The 21,334-nt window shown below is 39.1% G+C and overlaps 1 protein-coding gene across 2 annotated transcripts in view; it reads left to right on the top strand.

Annotated features, from left to right (window-relative positions):
* Positions 1 to 21,334, top strand: part of tmem135 (transmembrane protein 135) — a 471,653-nt gene that overhangs the window by 101,162 nt on the left and 349,157 nt on the right. For both annotated transcript variants that reach the window (XM_041199702.1, XM_041199703.1), the window contains exon 4: positions 5,448 to 5,481. In XM_041199702.1, the coding sequence (XP_041055636.1) occupies positions 5,448 to 5,481 (34 nt within the window). The remainder of the gene's footprint in view (positions 1 to 5,447; positions 5,482 to 21,334) is intronic.

Below are 21,334 nucleotides of genomic sequence, written 5' to 3' on the forward strand. Positions count from 1 at the left end.
TGGTTGATATTGCTCATGGATTTCTTTTGTTCAGGAATTTTCTTTTTTCACGCTGTGGAGTTACCCATCACTTCTATGAATTGGGTTAAAACTGTTTTGTCAGCCTTGTATATTGTTAAAGCTTACTGGTATCCTTTCTTTGATTAAGCTAGTCTGCAGCTATTGCTACTCTTGCGAGCCACCACCATGTATTCATCTGCTGTTTGCTGCACAGCCGGTAGTCACTTTGGTAAAGAATTGACAATTGATTCAAATGCAGAAAGTACTTTTCTTCATAAAAGGATACCTCTTCCACACTTAAGTAGCAAAAAAATTGAATGGGATTTGCGCAAATGGGATTGAAAAGACAATCTTTGGCTGAAAAATGATAAGTGCTGAATGATAAATTAAAAATTGAATATAAGTTTTAAACAGAAATTTGAGTAAGTATCTTTAACTGATAACTGTCATTGACATGTGGTTGGGCATTGCAGCATTATTCTTTAGTGAAATGGTGTGAACTGGAGCCTAATTTGGGGCTTCATCAATATTTGAATTAAAATCACTCGAACTTTGTTGCTTGACTAAGGGCTACTTGTGTCAGCTGTATTTAAGTGTATATTCTAGAGTGAAGCTGTCCATTGATCAGGTGAACAGTATGTTGTAAGATAAAAGCAAAAAACTGTGGATGCTGGAAATCCAAAATAAAAACAAAAATACCTGGAAAAACTCAGCAGGTCTGGCAGCATCTGTGGAGAGGAGCACAGTTAACGTTTCGAGCCTGAATGACCCTTCAACAGAACTAATTAAAAATAGGAGAGAGGTGAAATATAAGCTGTTTTAAGGGTTGGGGGGGGTGGGGTGGGGGGACAATTAGAGCTGGATAGAGGGCCAGTGATAGGTGGAGATAACCAAAAGATGTCACAGACAAAAGGACAAAGAGGTTTAAACCCACTGACCAGGGTGGTGCTGTTGTTGTCTGGTGCACTGACCTCTACCTCGCAGAGACTGAGCGTCAACTCGCAGACACTTCCTGCTTCCTCCCCTGAACCATGACCCCACCACTGAACATCAAGCCATTGTTTCCAGAACTGTTACTGACCTCATCTCCTCTGGAGATCTTCCTTCCATAGCTTCCAACCTGAGAGTCTCCCAACCTCGGATGGCCCGCTTCTACCTCCTACCCAAAATCCACAAACAGGACTGTCCCGGCAGACTGATCATTTCAACCTGTTCCTGCCCAACGGAACTCATTTCTTGCTATCTTAACTCCATTCTCTCTCCCCTTGTCCAGTCCCTTCCCACCTATATCCGTGATTCCTCTGACACCCTACATCATATCAACAATTTCCAGTTCCCTGGCCCCAACTGCCTCCTCTTCACCATGGACATCCAATCACACTACACCTTCATCCCCCATCGGGATGGTTTGATGGCTCTCTGCTTCTTCCTCGAACAGAGGTCCGAGCAATCCTCATCCACCACTACTCTCCGTCTGGCTGAACTTGTTCTCACACTGAACAATTTCTCCTTAAACTCCTCTCACTTCCTCCAAATAAAAGGTGTGGCTATGGGTACCTGCACGGGCCCCAGCTATGCCTGCCTCTTTATGGGGTATGTGGAACATTCCTTGTTCCAGTCCTACTCTGGCCCCCTCCCACAACTCTTTCTCCGGTACATCGATGATTACTTCGGTGCTGCTTCATGCTCTCATCTGGACCTGGAAAAATTTATTAATTTTGCTTCCAATTTCCACACCCCCCATCATTTTCACATGGTCCATCTCTGACACTTCCCTTCCCTTCCTTGACCTCTCTGTCTCAATTTCTGGTGATAGACTGTCCACCAATATCCAGTACAAGCCTACCGACACCGACAGCTACCTCAACTACAGCTCCTCACACCCTGCTTCCTGTAAGGACTCCATCCCATTCTCTCAGTTCCTTTGCCTCTGTTGCATCTGTTCTGATGATGCCACTTTCAGTAACAGTTCCTCTGACATGTCCTCCTTCTTCCTTAACCGAGGTTTTCTATCCACGGTGGTTGACAGGGTCCTCAATCGTGTCCGGCCCATCTCCCGCGCATCCGCCCTCACACCTTCTTCTCCCTCCCAGAAACATGATAGTGTCCCCCTTGTCCTCACTTATCACCCCACCAGCCTCCGCATTCAAAGGATCATCCTCCGCCATTTCCGCCAACTCCAGCATGATGCCATCACCAAACCCATCTTCCCTTCACTCCCCCTGTTGGCATTCTGCAGGGATCGTTCCCTCCGTGACACCCTGGTCCACTCCTCCATCACCCCCTACACCTCAACCCCCTCCCACGGCACCTTCCCATGCAACCGCAGAAGGTGTAACACCTGCCCCTTTACTTCCCTCTCCTCACCGTCCAAGGGCCCAAACACTCTTTTCAAGTGAAGCAGCATTTCACTTGCAGTTCCCTCAATTTAGTCTACTGCATTCGTTGCTCCCAGTGCGGTTTCCTCTACACTGGAGAGACCAAACGCAGACTGGGTGACCACTTTGCAGAACACCTTCAGTCTGTCCGCAAGCATTACCCAGACCTCCCTGTTGCTTGCCATTTCAACACTCCACCCTGCTCTCATGCCCAAATGTCCCTCCTTGTCTTGCTGCATTGTTCCAGTGAAGCTCAACGCAAGCTGGAGGAACAGCACCTCATCTTCCAACTAGGCTGAATATTGAGTTCAACAATTTTAGATCATGAACTCTCTCCTCCATCCCCACCTCACTTTCAGATTTCCCCCCCCTTTTTTTTCCCAATAATTTATATAGATTTTTCTTTTCCCACCTACTTCCATTATTTTTAAATGTATTTCCATCCATTGTTTTATCTCTACCTTTTAGCCTTTTTTAATTCCTTCACCCCACCCCACCCCCAACTAGGGCTATCTGTACCTTGCTTGCCCTGCTTTCTACCCTTAATTAACACATCCTTATATAATATCACCACCTTCGACACCTCTTTGTCCTTTTGTCTGTGACATCTTTTGGTTATCTCCACCTATCACTGGCCCTCTATCCAGCTGTACTTGTCCCACCCCCCCTTAAACCAGCTTATATTTCACCTCTCTTCTATTTTTACTTAGTTCTGTTGAAGGGCCATTCGGACTCAAAACGTTAACTGTGCTGCTCTCCGTAGATGCTGCCAGACCTGCTGAGTTTTTCCAGGTATTTTTGTTTTTGTTTTGAACAGTATGTTGTGATTGGTTCAAGTATTTTGTAACAGTAGCTTCATTATGGTAGTTTCACAATTGCCTTCAACCAGCAGTTTAGAGAATTTACTGGACACATGCTAAATAGGTCATAGGGGATTTGTGGAGTACACACCCTGCATCTTGATGTGTCAACAGCTGAGAGTTTATTCTGCATGGGTGAAAGGTCATTGAAGTCCAGAACATGATTCTGTAATATATTTTCTAAGAGGAATGCTCTTGTGACCAAGTACACGGAGTTCATGCAAATATGTTTTTAGTCAGACCTTGTACACTTCAGTTGGATTTGGAATGAAGTTGATTGCTTTCTCTTTGAATTGTTTTAAACCAAGATATTGTTTCTCTCTGGTTATGCTATCCGTTTCACTTAATATCTTGAGGGGTGTTCATGACTGGTTTCGACAGGGTTACTATTTAGCCTGTAAATCCTCCCAACACTTGAGAGAGAAGAGTCTGAAGGTAGAGATAACAATCAAATATCTTGAAAACTTCACTTAACCTTTTAAATTCCAGGGGATGCAACCTTTGTGTAATTTCTCTTGTACTTGAAGCATTGCAGTTTGGATATCATTCTGCTGAATCTATGCTCCACTCCCTCCAAAACTATTCATTTAGTCGATTAATATCTCTTTGTAATTTTATGTTTCTATCTACACTGCTTATAATGCCTCCCAATATTGTGTCATTGACAAAGTTAGGTATGTGGCACTCGATCCTAATATCTAAGTCGCTAGCAAAAACGGTGAGTAAAAAAGAGTGAATTTTCTTTCCACAATTTTAGCAGTGAGAAGTGGTGATTCCATTCTACATAGTCGCAAATAATGGCACCACAATTAGTTTTTGCCCAGGAATGGGCAGGGTCAGCTTACACATGCATAATATAGTCATCATATTGCTCTATGACTGTAAGTGAGAGGTTAGCTCACTCATTCATCCATCAGGCATGCCTTATAAACCCAGACCTTTTCTATCTTTTTTTTAGTGTTTGCAATTTCTAGGCAACCATCTGAAAACAGCACTATTTAGTTCAAAACTGAGCAGTCATCTTAGTCAGTGCCCAGTGGTGTTGTGAAGTATCTGTCATAAGCAGCGCAGCCCACCTCGGCACTCTGAATTCCAAGCAATTGTCTTTGGCGTGTGCAAAACCAGTATAGCATTCTGGGTAGATAGCTCAGGCTGCTGGAAGCTATCAAAGAAAAAGACAACTTTAAAGGGAACTGCTGATGGATAAACAGCCGCTGACCATGCAAAACATGAATGGTTGTCAATTATCAACATTTGATCAACTTAACAGCCCTCATATGAAATGCAGTGTTAGTTTTAATCCTCACAGGAAATTAACATTGACGGTAGAGAAGTGAAATCTTGTTGAGATGTTGTCTGACTTAACAGCAAGGTAATGAGTGACCTTGTGATTTTGGTTTTGTTTGCATTTCAAATATATCTAGACTTTTGCTGTAGCTACCTTTTGTGCTTCTAGTTCATGTCTATGAGTCATACTGCTGGATTTGTACTGTCAAACGGGAAAAAAAGGCACAGCACCATGTCTGTACTTAAATGGACCAGCAGAGCTCTGCTTGCTTGTATCTGAAAGCCACTGAAACTTCTAATCTTTCTGAGAGCTGAGGTGATGAATGGAGGCTTGAAGGTTTCCTGAAGGAAATGAGGGACAGTTAAATCTTATTGCTATCACACACCTTGCAATTACTAAATATGGAGCAGTGACAGGGTCACAGTCTTACCCAGGAAAGCTTATGGGCACAGTTGAAAATAAATTCTTTTTCAAATTTTGTTTTTGTATGTTCATTTTCCCCTTCAAATTTGTCACCTATTACCTGGTCCTGAGAGCCTCTTCCACTACTACTGTGCAAATGCTGCTGTGTCATTCTTCATTAGAAAGTACACAAGAGAACCCTGGGTGACGGATCCTCTGATTTTGTTTTCTTTCTGATTGGAAAGCCCCTGTTACTGCTTAGTGTTTCTCTATAGTAATGTGACTCAGATTTAAAACTTGCCAATGCTCATGATGCCATCCAAAAATTTATATATATATATATATATATATATATATAGATAGATATAAATATCTATATCACTCTTACAAACTTTGATCGCTTCCCAAGTGCACTCGTCCAGTACAACGCAGTATTGTATACAACACAGTATTGCATTGGAATATTTACTAAATGTCTGTTGCTTAAGTGCCTCATTAAGTTTTCTTTTTGGTTTACAGGCGAGGCCTATTGACAATTTATATGGCTAACTTGGTAAGTAATTTCTTATATTCTGGAAATTGTTGTGTTTTATTCGTGATTTTTGCAGCAAGCTCTTTGGTTGGTCGGTTGACCTTATTTTCATAAAATTACAAAATGTCATTTTGCTCCATTTATTTCCTAGCTCAGTATTGATATTTGGTTATGTGCTGTGGAACATGGTGACACTGGTTGTACCAGACATAATCTTTTCCCTGCCTTTGCTGCATTGAGTGTGTTAAATGCCATTGAATAAAAAAAAACATAACTTTTATTTGCAGCTGTTTTGACAACATTAGAATGAACATCAAATTATAACTAGATTATATATTTCATATTTCCATTTTTAATTTTATCTTGAAAATCGATTTCAGTATCGTTTGGCTGTTAATATTTAACAGTTACTGAGAGGAAAAAGGCATTCTTCTTATTTCCTTTCTACCCAGGAATAGTTTTTTGATAGTATAATCTGCCTTACTTTGTAAACATCTTGAGTGGCATGGCAACGTTCTTAGTCACAGGTGACCATTACAGATTAAGTCATGTTTCGTGAGTAACCACTTAACCCAGCAATTGCAGAAAATCAGTTTAAACTGCTCACACTGCCTTCGAGATCAAGAGCATGCTAATTTTGATCCTCGATTCTTGAACTGTGCTGAGTTAAATAACTTCAGTCAGAGCAGTGATGTGGGCACTTCAGTTGGCCTTGGTGCTCCTGGCTGAGAAAAGAAAAATGTATCAGAGCTCTTTTTTCCACTTGTGTATCTCCTAGCAGGAGTATTGGAAAAAAAATACGTGTTGTTGTATGGATGGATTTTGCCACTCTACAATCGGCCAATACCCTCTCGCCCTAGGCTCACATCCAGGAATATTGGAGGATGGCCAGTACCCATGATTAAAGGATGTTCTAATTGAGGTGATTAAAATGATGAAAGGAGTTGATGGGGTAGATAGAGAGGAACTATTTCCTCTGGTGAGAGAGTCCAGAACAGGGGTGATGTCACTTCCTCTCACAAAGGATAGTGTAAACCTAATGATCACAATTCAGTTACTCCTGTGTGCTTTAAATGTGTTTTAGAAACCCAATTACATTATTTTTGCAATACACATTTCTTCCATCTGTGACAAGAGTGACTTTAATTTTAACAAATTTAACTTTTAACAAATTTAACTTGAAAATTAATTAATTTCCCTGTGGCTACCAGCTCCAGAAATACCAACAATGGAAAGTTAAACAAATCACACCAACTTTCATGTTGTTGTCCTTTGACTCTGTAATATTGAAGTAAGTAGAAAAATCAGTACTGGGTGGAGAATTATCCAGCTAGATAACTCTGGTCTGAAATAAATTAGTCAGTGTTTTAATAAATAAATTAATTGCACTATGTTGAATAAAAACTGTCGTTGGGCATTGCTGGACTTTTACAATATAGTATAATAACCAATCTCTTGTGTCATTGAACCCTGGTAGTAAAGACCAGTTTGAATGTTTCAGGTCAAGCAGGGTTACAGGGTTCAGGACAAGGGAGCTCATGGGGTGAAGAGAGAGGCAGATAAGATGGGGGAGGAAGAGGATACAAATATGTGGGGAGGTGCAATGGGAGAGGGGAGATGAGGAGGAAAGGGAGAGAGCATAACGTAAAGAAAGGGAAGGGGACAGAGACTAAGAGGTAAAGAAGTGGAACATTGAATGGAGCAGGAAACCATCTCACTTGGTTATGGGTGGGCAGGAGGCAGTATTGCTGGTGGAACTAAGTAAGTTTAGAGATGACAGTGATGGATGCTGTCTCAGGATTCTAATTGCATTGTTATGCAATGGGATTCTATTGGATGTGTGTGAGGCATAGAAAATAGAAGCAGGAGTAGGACTTTTGGCTCTTTGAGCCTGCTCCGCCATTCAATATGATCATGGCTGATCCACTATCTCAACACTATACTCCTGCTCTCTCCCCATACCCCTTGATGTCTATTTCCTTCTTAAGTATATTCAGTGACTTGGCCTCCATAGCCTTCTGTGGTAGAGAATTCCACAGGTTCACCACCCTCTGATTGAAGAAGTTTCTCCTCATCTCAGTCCTAAATGGCCAACCCCATACCCTGAGATTGTGACCCCTTGTTCTCGATCCCCCTCAGCCAGAGGAAACATCGTCCCTGCATTCACTCTGCCCAGCCTTGACAGAATTTTATACGTTTCAATGAGATCCCCTCTCATTCTGCTAAACTCCAGTGAATATAGGTCTAGTTGGCCCAATCTCTCCTCATACGACAATCCTGCGATCCTAGGAGCCGGTCTGATGAACCTTTGCTGTATAGCAAATATATCCTTTCTTAGGTAAGGAGACCAAAACTGCACACACTACTGAAATATTTGGTTCCCTCATTCAAATCATTGATATATATTATGAATAGCTGGGGCCCAAGCACTGATACTTGCGATACCCCACTAGTCACCACCTGTCATTCCGAAAAAGACCCATTTATTCCCGCACTTTGTTTTCTGTCTGCTAACCAATTCTCAATCCATGCCAATATATTACCCCCAACCCCATGGGCTTTAATTTTGCACACTAACCTCTTATGTGGGACTTCATCAAAAGCTTTCTGAAAACCCAAATGCACCATTATCCACTGGCTCTCCCTCGTCTATCGGCTTACAAAGGATGCTTTAAAAACAACAAAGAATTCCTTAAAAGAGGACATTGAGGTGACTGGAAAATTGTGGATTGATGAATATTTTGTTTTGTTCTTAATATATCACATGATGTGATCATTATAGAGGTAACCTCATTACCTAGGTGGGTGGAAGAAAGAGGCAGGATTGGTGGTGGGGTGGCGGGCTGAGGAGGTGGTTGTGGTGGGGAGGTTGAGGGGAAAAGTTTCCATGAGGGGCCAGGGAAGCAGTCCTAATCCTCATTGCCCACAGTGAGTGCTGAGAAAAGCTCTTACCTTTTGAAGGCAGCAGCTTGTGCCTCCCTTTCACTGCTGGTTTCTCGACTGCCAGGAAATCTGCGGAACAACTTTACAATCTAAATCTAGTTGCCAATGGTGGGAGCCTGATATAAATATGTCAATATGTCAACCACCTTTCCATGAGCATGTACGCAACAGGTTGAGGATGTGTTACAAGTTTTTTTTCATTTTTAACATCACTGACCCTTTTCCATCCCGCAGGAGATTAATATTGAGGTTAATACTCCTGTGATGTTGGACATGGGGAATCGAGATAAAGGGCACTCTTCATTTTGAGATGAATTGCAGAGCAATTATTCTACCAAGGGTGTGGAGGCTGGGGAATAGAGAAAGTATGGAGTGAGTGGGATGGTTAGGAGGGGAGGCAGGGAAGGAGAAGGTAGCAGTGCATTGGAGACTACCATAGATGTGGAGTAAGTGCTAATGACTGGTAAGTTCAGTTAGTGCTGGGGTGGTGGGGTTTGGGGCTGGGGGGTTGGTGGGAGAAGAGAGAGGTAAGCTTAATCAAAGGAAGTTAATGTGAACCCAGCTTGGGGTGGGGACACTGGGTATGTGAGAAGCGTGGGGGTGGGAGGTGTGCTGTGGAAGGGGAATTAAAATCAGTAACTGGAAGATCATCTAAAGAGTTAGGTGGATCAATGCAATCTGCTTTGGGGAGGATATTTATTTGCATGGGAAATGCTGTCATGGGAAAGTAAGGGCTGGAGGGATAGTCTAAGAGGGAGATAAATGTAGCCAATGGGAGAGTGAGGAGGTAATGGATTGGCAGCCAGCTTGTGGGTTGGCACAGAGGGCATTTTTGAGCAAAATGGATGACAAGGGAGGATAGGATAGAAACAAAGTGCAAGAACCTGCTGCCTCTGGTCCTTGGGAGCAAGAGAGGGGGAAGTAGATGGATAGTTATTGATGAAATGAATAACATCTGAAGTGAGAATGGTTGGTCACAGAACTTATGCTCATGTTCCAAAGGGTGTAAGGTAGATGTAGCAATTGGAATGAAGGATAGTGTAGTGTTATTAAGGAAATGAGGTAACAGATAAATATAGTAAAAAGTGAAGGGGTTGGGTGGGGGGCTTGGCAGAACATGAGTATTAGGGATAGTGAATTAAAAGGAACGGCTGAGGGATGTTGACGACATTTTCCATAAAATCCCCATCTACGATCTCAGACAGGTTATCTTATGTCTTTCCTTTTGGTAGATGCTGACTTACTTGCTGTGTATTTCTAGCATTTCTGCAGTTATTTTGGAATTCAAGCCTTTCTAAATTTTCCTTTTAATATCGTTGCTGATAGTTTGTTCAAGAAATGCAACCTTATTGCAACTAATATTTTTATGTTAGGTCATTTAAATACTTTAAAGCCGTGTTTTGAAAACAGTGGGGTGTCACAGAAGGTTGATAACATGACTTGAATTTAGATTGAAGATTTCCAATAAGATAAAATTAATCCATGATCATAACCCAATACTAAACTAATGGGGAAATGAAGAAAAACAGTGGTTCAGGTGCTTTGTTTTGGACTCTTTATATGATTTATCATTTAATATGTAATTAGATGACTGGCCCTTGAGGAAACGGCTGTTTGATTAAACTATTACAAGGTATCTGGGAGTCCACTACCTAACATACAGAAAGCAATGTGGATATTGCAATATTGTACAGTTCTTTGTAGAGAATTGTATTTTTTACACACAAATTACATGACTAGTCGTGAGTAACCAGATAATTTAGCTGAGTAAGTTTGATTCCTTTCTTTTGAGCAATGGAAATGTAAGATTGAATTAATGTTTTGCTTTGAAGCTTATTTAAATTTCTGTTAGTGAATGTGCAATGGACAAAAACAATTAGTCCTGCAGGTAAACAATATCATGTGACCAGTGGGATGGTATTGAGTGCCTTTTGACAGTGGAGTGGCAGGGACTACCTTATACCATATACTTTATTCTTCCAGTGTTTTTTTTTTCATTGCCGATTTTCTGTTCTCCTCACTGGAAGGCTTTGACCCTTTGGGAATGTAATTTCATAGGTACCAGACAATCTTCAGAGTGATGGTGAATACTGGCAGGATATTTGACTGTGGGGAAATAAGAACTGAAACTAATAAACTAACAAAGTGCTGGAAATACTCAGCAGGTTTGGCAGCAACTGCGGAGAGAGAAACACAGTTACCTTTGAGTCAAATATGACTCTTCTTCATAACTGAAGGAGAGTAGAGCTAAAACTAATCCCAACTCAAACTAGTGTCGGCATATGGTCTTTTCAAATGCATCGTGAGTTAATGATCAAGCAGAGTCTTGCATGATTGTTCTTTCTCTAACCCAATGATGCTGAGCCCAATTGCATCACACCTTGTAAACTTGGCTGACATTTTCTAACTCAGCATAGACTAAGGTCATAGGTTTATCAGCTAATCGTTGAATAAATTTACTGAACTAACAGACAGGATGATTTCTTTATTCTTAACATATGACCTGGTCCTGAGTAGACTTGTAAATTTGTTTTTTCATATTCTTTACATCAATATTGAGAGTGAAAACAAAGTGAACTCAATGTTGTTTTTACTAACTTTGTGAAAACATTGGCTCAAAGCACCAGGATAAATTAAAGAAAATAAGCAAACTTATTTTGAACGTGATTCAAGACCATATAATTTTTCAGTGCTACTAACTCCATGTAAATTGATTAATGGCCCAAAAGATTCCTGTAATTGGACTGTGAACAGGGGGGAGGTGGTGGCATTGTGGTATTGTCACTGGACTAGTATTCCAGTGACTCCGGGTAATGCTGTGTGGGCCCAGGTTTGAATCCCACTGTGGCAGATGGTGAAAGTTGAATTCAATTAGAATCTGAAAATAAAAGTTTGATGTCCACAAAACCATTGCTGATTGTTGTGAAAGCAATAATGCTTTTAGGGAAGGAAATCTGCTGCCCTTACACCTGACTTCAGACCCTCTGGGGCAATTAGGGATAGGCAATAAATGGTGGCCTAGTCAGTGACACCCACATCACATGAATGAATAAATAAAAAAACCCTACTACTAATTAGACCTAGCCTTACTTGTTTCATCTCATATTATTTTGTCCTTCAAGTTGCTTGAAAGTAGCATGGCCTCTTTAGAGTAATCAAAGTAAGTAACTGTGTATCACAGTGGATTTGGCATAATTCTTTGAGGGAGAAACAGAGTTAATGTTTGGGGTCGATGACAAAATATTAACTGTGTTTTGCTCTCTATAGATGCTGCCAGACCTGCTGAGAATTACCAGCATATTCTGTTTTAATTTCAGATTTCCAACATTCACAGCATCTTGCTTCTGTAGCTGTATATCTCTTTAGCCAAGGGTACTGTGAAAGTAACAGCACAAGGAAGTGTAGTTTAGAATAATGAAGTCAGTGTCAAATTAGCTGCAGAAAGTGACATAAAAGGGAAAAAAGGTTGGATTAAGAGAGGCAACAAAAAGAGAGAAAAAGCAAATCACTTAATTAAAAAAACACCATCAATAGCTCAAGCCTTGAGGGAACCTTTAATAATTAATTTTCAGTGCCAAAGAGGTTGACTGACAGTAATTAACACTTTGCACCTTTTTGAGAGGCACTTAAGACTTGAAATAACTTACTTAGCTTTCTGTGATGAAGTTACTTCATATCTACAGTGTACATACTGCAACTTCACCTAGCTCAATGCATTTCAATGGGGAGCCAGACAGTGAGATGCCATTTTTGCAAAGCTAACAGTGGAGCAGTGCAACTCAGCCAGCAACTTTTGGATATGCATTTTTAACCATGTGTTTAATTGTGCTTCTGTCCTTTGCCTAAAGTTGCTGTGGTGTTTGCATTTAAATATTGGTGACCACTATTAGCCTCACTTATTTTGATAGCAATTTTTGAGCCGGTATCTTTTCAGATACAAAACTTGGTACTTAGGCATTGGTATTTGGACATTGAAGTAATGAGATGTTGAAATGCTAAGAATTATGTTTTTTTACCCTGACCCCAGTGCCATGCATTTGGAATCATTTAGTTGAGACACTTGCTTATATTTGATCTATGATGTGAATTTGCCTGTTTCAGTAATGTTTTAGACTTTAACTCTAAGGCCTGGCTGTGTTTCCTTTGAGGCTAATGAGCCTTCTCTTTTGTTTAAATTTTGGTGTGATAAATTTATGTTATGCAGAGGATTAGCCAGGTTCCACGTAATTTATTCCAGAGATCAGTACGTAGTTGTGTAAGGCATATTTTACCCTTAGTCATTGCCCCAAAACACCATCCCCCACCTGTCTCTGTGCTGCCACCATTCCATTCTTTCTCCATTAACCAGAAAGGTGTAGTGGGTTAGAAGACAGAATTTACCTCAGTTGCCATTTACATTGCTCTGACATTGGTCGGTTACAAAGCTTAGGAGCAGAACATTTTCTGCCAGCCTGGACTCTTGTGACAGGTTCTTTATTGCAGAAATTGAATAACTGGTTATTGTGAAATGATGTGTGCAGCAGCTAAGCCAAGGACAGTGAAAACCAGCTAGTAAGGGCAGCTAGCTCAAGCCTGTTCATCCTACTCCTTGAACTATGAACAAATAGGAAATTAAAAATACACATATGTTTGAAGATTATAAAATAGTACGACCCTGCTGATGAAAATCCTTTGCTTTCTGTACTGAACATTGCAGAACTTCATCTGTTGTTGAGAAATCTAGCTTGTAACATTTGGGTTTTTGTTGCATTGTGATGTCTTCATGATGGAAAGGTTAAGTTTAAAAAAAATCCCACATGGGACACATTTGAAGTAATTTATTACAATTATATTTTATAATCCAGGACTTGAGATGAAATAGTTTATTTTTATGACATTCCTTGCTTATATCTTGTAGTTATTGAAGAAATTTTCTTTCAATGATAGGGAAGAAAGTTTCTCAAGTCTTGGAATTATGCTTAGGGATGTTCGTCTATCAATACATGAAGTATATACAATTTAATCAATGTAATTAATTTATTTCATACATGTCAAACATTGTGTGCTAGTATTTTCATTTGTCCTGTCACACGTTCAACAGTATATTTGCAAGAATTGTATATCTTTAGGGGCACCATAACAGTGCTGATTTGAACTCTAACCATTTTTAAAAAAGTGTTACTAACATTTATGCTCAAAAAATTTCTCAGCCCAGTTTTTGAAATGTGCCACTTTGTGGATAAATTGAGTTAGTGACATTAATTATTGTTACTGACAGATTGCCGTCATTGCTTGTTCACATTGCATTCAGGAAAGGTGCTACCTTATAGCTGTGTTGCAGAACTTAGCAGAATATTTTGCCTCTGTTTAAAAATAAAGCTGTTATTTTCCAAATTTCTGTGAAACGTGTACAGCTATGGTGTATCATTTGATTGTAGTTATGTCATTTTGCCTCAAATCTACTGGAGGACAAAGAATTAGACCTTTTAGTTCAAAAAAGAGAATTGAAGTTGTGTAAGCAGTTTTTCCTATGTATAGTATACATTGCAATTAATTTCTTTTATAAGCAGTCTTTTGAATTTTAATAAAAAAATGTTTTTCGCTTTCTAAGAATTAAAACCAAACTACCCGTTGGTAGTTAAATTTGAGTTATTGTAGGAACTTAACAGTCTGGTATTTGCAGTCAGTGGCGAAGAAATGGCACTAATTGTTCACCTCACTGACAGCTGCCAACAAAATTTTTATTGTTGAAATGAGATGTGTTGCTGAAGCTTTGTATCTTGCACTCATCAAGACAAACACAAGAATGTCAAATTTCAAACACTTTATACTACAGGAGAAAAGGAGTGCTGATTGATCGGCAAGATGACTCTGAGTGACCGAGGAGTTGCCATGGAGAAAGCAATGGGGAAACAATAGGCTTCCAATGCTTCTGGATAATTAAAAAAAGACACAAGGCCTGAACATAATATTTTTGTTTGCAATGAACATGTCTCTGTGCAATGCGATTCAGCAATTAGACAATGCTTGCTGAACAATCCTGAGTGTGTTAATAGCTACACTAACCAGTTTAACAACTAGTCGAGCGCATAATGTGGTTTGTTTATGCTTGCTAGAAGCAACATATGTTCATACACAAGGACCTACTCTCTGCAAATAAAAGGAATATTTTTAAACTTTGCACCTTTTTTGAATTACCTGGAAACATGGGGATCCTATGGTTTCCTTTTGTTTTCTCCATGGCAACATCTTGGCCAGTCAGATTTGCCAAATAATCAGCATCCCTTTTCTCTTGTAGAATAAATTATTCTGATTGTTTGAAATTTAGCATTTGTGTGTTTGTCCTGATGTATGCAAGATGAAAAGCTTCAGCAACATGTCTCCTTTTTCAGAAACAAACTTTTTTGTGGGGTTGTGGACAGAGGCTTACTGTCAATAGGTGCCTGATCCAGTGTGATGCCCTCTGCAGGGCATCTGTGACATCAATGAGCATGGCAAGAAACAGAGAGGCACATCAGCCAATCAGATTGAAGAACCGTCACTGAGACATGCAGAATCTAAATCAGGAAATATAAAACAAGAACTATTAATTTGATTTAAATTACTTACTATAAATGAAATGAAGATTGGAAGAGCCAGGTGAAAGTGTAAGAGAGAAATACAAGACATTTACAAAAAGCAAAAAAAGTTACTTTAAATTTCTTAAAAATCGCCAACACTAATTAGGTTCTGAAGGAATGAGACCCCATACTTATAAAATTCAGATTTCAGGACAGGGAGGTTTTTTGGCAGGAATTGTTGCTTATTACACTGTTAAAAATTCACTTACCCCTTACTACACAGCTCTCACATTTTCAGGCATGTTTCTGGGTAATTAGTGGATAAGTATCACAATTTCATGTCATTATATTGATTTCAGTGCCATATCTATTGACGAGGATAGAACACCCTATGGAGGAGTATCCCTGGCAGCAACTTACAGATTTCCACATTTAATTGAACATATGCAGATACCAAAAATTTCTGTTTCATTTACTCAGTTATAACTGTGAGGACTATTGGCCTCGGTATTACTATCTATGCCACTAGAAATATTCTGCTTTTAAAAACGAATTGCAATATACTTTTAATGCCATTATTAGCTGTAAATACTCTGAAATTTAATAGCATTTGGATGTGGCACCACACAAAAATTAAGCAAAAAAAATTTGTCAAGGCTTGATCGAAAAATGCTGTTTGACAATACACTGTCGTATAATAATCTTTCTGATTGTAATTTGCATATTAAAATAACATTCCTTTTTGCTTGCCTCAGTACTGTAGAGTTAAAAAAATCACATTGGATTAGAAAGCAGTGAAGGATCCCACTAAATCATGTACAAATGTGAAAGTAAATAGGTGGTGTTTGCAAAATTTGTAACTAATTATGTTATCATTTTGTGTGAGAACCTCTTGGATAGGATTGTAATAGGGAAGCATTAATTTGCTAAATTTATTGATTTTTAAAAATATTTCACTGTTTTGCATAGAGGCTCTGTTATTTACATTTTTAGCAGAGTCAGTTTTGAATTCTACTTGAAAAACTTGGGACTGCATTTAAAGTACACATATTAGAAAATAAGAGTACTCAGCCTGAAGAACTTCAGTGTCATGTGATAGCAATTGGGTTATACCAATCTATAGAGTCTGCCATATTATTGATTTGTGGTGCCGCTTAACGAAAGAGTCTGCCGTGTAATCAGTCAACCTAGTAGAAGTTCTATGTCATCGAAAAACAGGTTTCTATTTTTATACCTGCAACAGTATGAAATTATACCAGTCTGTTCCCAATCTTGGTGTCACATTTGATCCTGAAATGAGCTTTGACCTCATATTCATACCATCACTAAGATGGCCCTTGTCACAGCTGATTTGCTGTGAAATACTCATCCATGCCTTTGTCACCCAAGATGCGACTATTCCAATGCATTCCTGGCTGGTCCCTCACGTTCTACCCTCTGTAATCTTGAGGTTATCTAAAACTCACAGCAAGTCCCGTTTCCCATCACCCCTTTGATCTCTGACCTACATTGGCTCCTGGTCAAGCAATATCTTAATTTTAAAATTCTAATTCTTGTTTTCACCTCTCCATATCCTCGCCCTCTCTTTGTCTGTAATCTCCCCCAAACCCACAACCCTCTGAGATATCTGCACCCCTCTAATTCTTGCCTCTTGTGAATCCTGATTTTAATCACTTCATCATTCGTGGCCGTGGGTTCAGTTGCCTAGGCCCCAAGCATTGGAATACCTTCTCCTGAACTTCTCAACCTCCTTTACGGCACTCGTTAAAACCTGCCTCTTTGACCAAGTTTTTGGTCATCTGCCCTAATTCTCCTTATGTAACTTGCTGTCATACTTTGTCTTATAATGCTCCAATGAAGATCTTGGGACATTTCATTACGCTGAATGTGCTATATAAATACAAATAGTAGTTTTTGTTGGTCAGTGTAGTGCTTCCACGATAGTCCTGTCCACCTCTCCAGAACCATTCAAAATATTACCTCTTATTCCCAAGTAAAAAAAGATAACTCGTTTCTCCTTCTATGGTTCAAAAGCATGTTGATTATATAATATTTTGCCCAAATTTTGATAGTGTTACAGACAGGTTGAGAAAGAACTACTAAATTCCCTGTGTGCTTCCCTACTGTCCATAATCAGTGAGCTTTGAAAGGAATATGTGTGTGTTTTTTAATCCTGGAGTGTGTGGACAGTTTGAATAACCAGCAGCAAACCCCAAAATCTAACGCGATGGCATTTACTCTCTCAGTCACACGTACGGACATACACACTCAAGGAAAGTACAGTTAAAGAGAATAGTGCACTTTTACAAGTTATTAAAAAAGGAATAGTTCATAATTCACATTGCCTTATTCTGGAAAACGTGCATCGCAGTTATGATGGAGAAGACGTCTTCACTCTGAAGTGCAGTTTAAGTAGGTTCAGCAGCCAGAGTCATGTGCTGAAGAAGATTTCAGGATTCTTTCAAAGAGATGGACTTTCTGTAGGTTGTGAAGTTAGTTGCTTGTAGTCTTGTTACTAGGAGGTCGGTTGGCAGTATTGGTGGACCCAGAGAGGAACAGATTTGGAGACCTTACAATATTACAATTTCCAGTTCTTAAGGCATAGTTGTTACTGCCTTTTCTGTTGCTGCTGTGTCCTTCTGCACAAAGCATTTAGGGATTAAAAGGGGACCAATTTGGCTGCCCTACCATATGGTTTCTCACAGTTCCTTTTACCACATATGCTCTTGGCCTTAGGTTGATAAGCCACAACCTGGTTTATTATTTGAAGACATTTATTCTGAGGGAGTGTTGAAACAATCACTGTCTATTTGTTTCAGAAAGACCCATTCAACTCAGGAATGTCTTTTCGATAGTCTCAGGATATGGGCAGTTAACACCTATTAGTCTGGAATGTATCCTTTTGTCCTTGCAAGATAGTGTGGCAACTTTTGAATTCACAGGCAGATCCGATGACCTTCAGCAGCCATGTTTTGCAGCACATGTTGTCCATTTTAAAAGAAAAGTCAGTTCCAAAAGATTCCACACTGAATAAAATTAATATTTTCAAAGTTATGAATATAGCATGCCATTACTGGGCATGACAAGAGCTAAATTTGGATTATTGTAATAACTTAGTTGATTTTAAACTAGATGAATGACAAACTAGGATATTGAAAACATGCAATTTATGGAAACTACCATCAAGTTGTTTATGCAAGAAAAATATATATTTTGGTGGGAAAAGAAAGCAAATTTAAAATGTTACACAGACCTCTATAATCAAAAACTTTAAAAAATCTTCCCTTTATTGCCAAACGGCAGGAATTCCTAGTGTACTTTATACCAGCACTAGTAAGTCTGGCTGTACCTTGTCCAAATAGCCATTATTATTGTGAGAACCTTGAAAATGAGCATGAGCAGACTGTTCAAATACAGAGCCAATACGCAAAATTACAATGTTGCGTATAGATGGTTATAACATGTAATTTCCAGTAGGGGGCACTGTCTAGAAGTTACAGCCCTAACTATTTTACCTTCATGACAACTATAATATTTATACCACTGCCTCGACTGAGATGAGCTAACTTAAAATAAGATTCAATTCGGGGGCATTCTTGAGATATATCAAGGTAATGTGAGGAGTTTTATCATCAAAGCTTTCAGAAAGTATTGTATTCTATTAAAAGTTCTTATGGGAATGAATCATGGAGCAGAGGTTTAATTTCACTATGCTTCATGGGAAGAGCTCCTGATCTCAGCCACACTCATTGGATGGTGCTAACCAAAAGGCAGAAGTAAAGGAGAAAAGGAATTTCTGATTTCATTGGCAAAAGGTTGAATTAAAAATTGTCAGGCCATTTTTAAGCTGAATATTACAGTTCCCTATGTTGTCCTGATAATACTGTATTCAGATTCAGAATTAGCATATTTATAGCATAGTTTATCATAGTGTAAGGCTCAAGGCAAAATTTTTTATAGATATTGTTAGGATCCCCTAAACTAAGATAATTAAATTTATCAAATGACCCCCAAAGAAGAAATTTGCCAACAAAATTCCATTTTTTGCAGCTTTACTTTAACATGAATCAGAACCAATGCAAATTAAACACAAATTAACATGCAGTTGATACTTCAAATAAAAAGGTAAATTTCACTTTAAGTAATTGATACAACAAAGAAACGTCTTACAGAACCACAAGCACCCACATCACTCCCCAGACAAATGTTGCACTGTGTAGCTACACAGTTCTACAATATGCTGTTTTTTATTCATGCAGGGTAGGACAGAATTCCTATCTGACAACAGCTTTCATCTTTGAGTTTCATGGGTGTGATTATCATCAATAAGGCACACTTCTATGAACCCTCTCTCCCTCGGGTCATGACAATCCCGGTTAGTGTGGCTTTCAGAATTCCTTTCCAACTGAACAACCAATAACAACCCGGTTAATTCATTGGCCACTTCTGGGAACCCAGCCAGCCCTTTAGCTCTCTGAAATTTTCACACAACTTTCCAAATTTTTAGACCATCTTAGCCAGCTTGCACAGTATCTCCAAGAACTCCTGGTTTCTTTCCTGCCAAACAGAAAAATTGAGCTCTTGCTGAGAGTAATTTGCTTCTTCCCCTGACAAGAATTCTCGCTGTTCCTATTTTTGCCTCTATCTGCTTTCTCTTTGTGTCTGTATTTGTGTGCTGATTGTCTACACCGTCCAGCTCCTCGGTTTGTAGCTCTCCTTTGTGCCTGCAGCCACACGACTTCTGGTCTTAACTTCCTTCCTGTTGCCACTGCTTCCAGTTCAAGGCACTTCAGGTCACATGGACAAGTATTTCTTAATATCCAAGAAAATTACAGGTGATCCCTTTACAATTGATGCAAACTCTTAAAAGTCCTTTTGAAACATTTTTGAAAACAATTACAAATTCCTTGGATATTTCAAAGAAATTACACATTTCCTTTACTGTACTGCTTCCAGTCAAAGTTCGTCACAATATCCTGGGGCACTGGATACAATTCGATGAATTTATAATGTTAACATTTTAAGTAGTTTCTCAGAACAAAAATCTCTGTTTCATTTGTGCTGAAAATTTACATCTTGATGATTTGCATACTAAAGGCCAATATTGGAATGAAGCTATTGTATTTTTAAATAGTCATCGGTTTCATGAAATTTTAGAGAGGCCAAGTTGAAGGCCAAAATACATGGCAGATCTGCAGTCACTGCCTCTTGCGTTCCTCCTAAAAGTTCGTTTTGGATTACAGAAATAAATCTGAACTGGGGAAGCCAGTAACTTTCAGCTAAACTAGGGTTGGTAACTTGTCGTTCACATTTCTCATGTTTTATATCCTTTTTGTTCCACTAACAGTCAATTAAAATATACAGATGTATGTATTTTGCAGCTGCACCCCCACCAAGGAATAATATGCTAAAAACATTTAATACTTATGGGGTACATTTTTCTCACCAGACCATGTTCCTTTAAATGACCCTAGATTCTGTCCCAGCATCTTTCATTCTTATAGCTCTCTTGGTGATTACCTTTGAAAGACCTGTTGTTTTCCTTTTAGCACCAACCCTGAGGACGCTTTGTATAGGCTCTGGAGACAGTTTCTCTGCCAGCACTGCTGCAATGGCTGAGTTGTATTCCGGTAGTAATCAGTCTCCCTAAGATTTTGCCCCATTTCTGCAGTCAGTTTTCCTCTGCACATCTGTGATGAACTAGGCCTGGAGCATGTCAACTATTTGAGCCATAGAACAATGAACAATTAGGAACTGAGCAGTTTGGTGTCAATTTACAGTTCAGTGGTGGTTGTTGCTTGAGCTCAATGGGCTGTGCACCTATTTAACCCTGTTCTTTTTGTTGACAAAAATATTCAAATACGATAAAACTGCCAATACTTAGCATGGGTCAGCCAACTAATGATTGCATTTCACTTTTTCGTTACTTGGGCAGCAAGGTGTGCACATACACATCAAGATATTGTAATGACGCTGAAATGTAATTTACATTGTGATTAGTCGAGTAAAGTGGAATCAGAAACTGCAAATATAGTGGTTAGATCATTTCAATCAGTTTTTACCTATTTTCTGCCAATAAATTCTCACATTTTGATTCTGATAGTGAATTGGTTAAACAGAACTCACTTTTCACCTGAATTTACAGGAAAGTACCTTCAAATTTCCCATTATTTTCTTACCAAAAATCAGGTCTAAAGATGCAAACACATCACATAATATCAATGCAACTCTGGATCCAAGTTTTGTTATGAAAAGAAAATAAAGCTGTGCAATTTGGATTTGTTTCTTGTAAGGTAGTGACTGTGTTGTAGATTAGCAATTTATGAGTAACCTGAGTGTCAAAATATTTTACATTATGGTATTGAGTAACCTTTTAATATGCCATCCTATTC

The sequence above is a fragment of the Carcharodon carcharias genome, chromosome 11, assembly GCF_017639515.1.
Source record: "Carcharodon carcharias isolate sCarCar2 chromosome 11, sCarCar2.pri, whole genome shotgun sequence".
Classification (NCBI taxonomy): Eukaryota; Metazoa; Chordata; class Chondrichthyes; order Lamniformes; family Lamnidae; genus Carcharodon; species Carcharodon carcharias.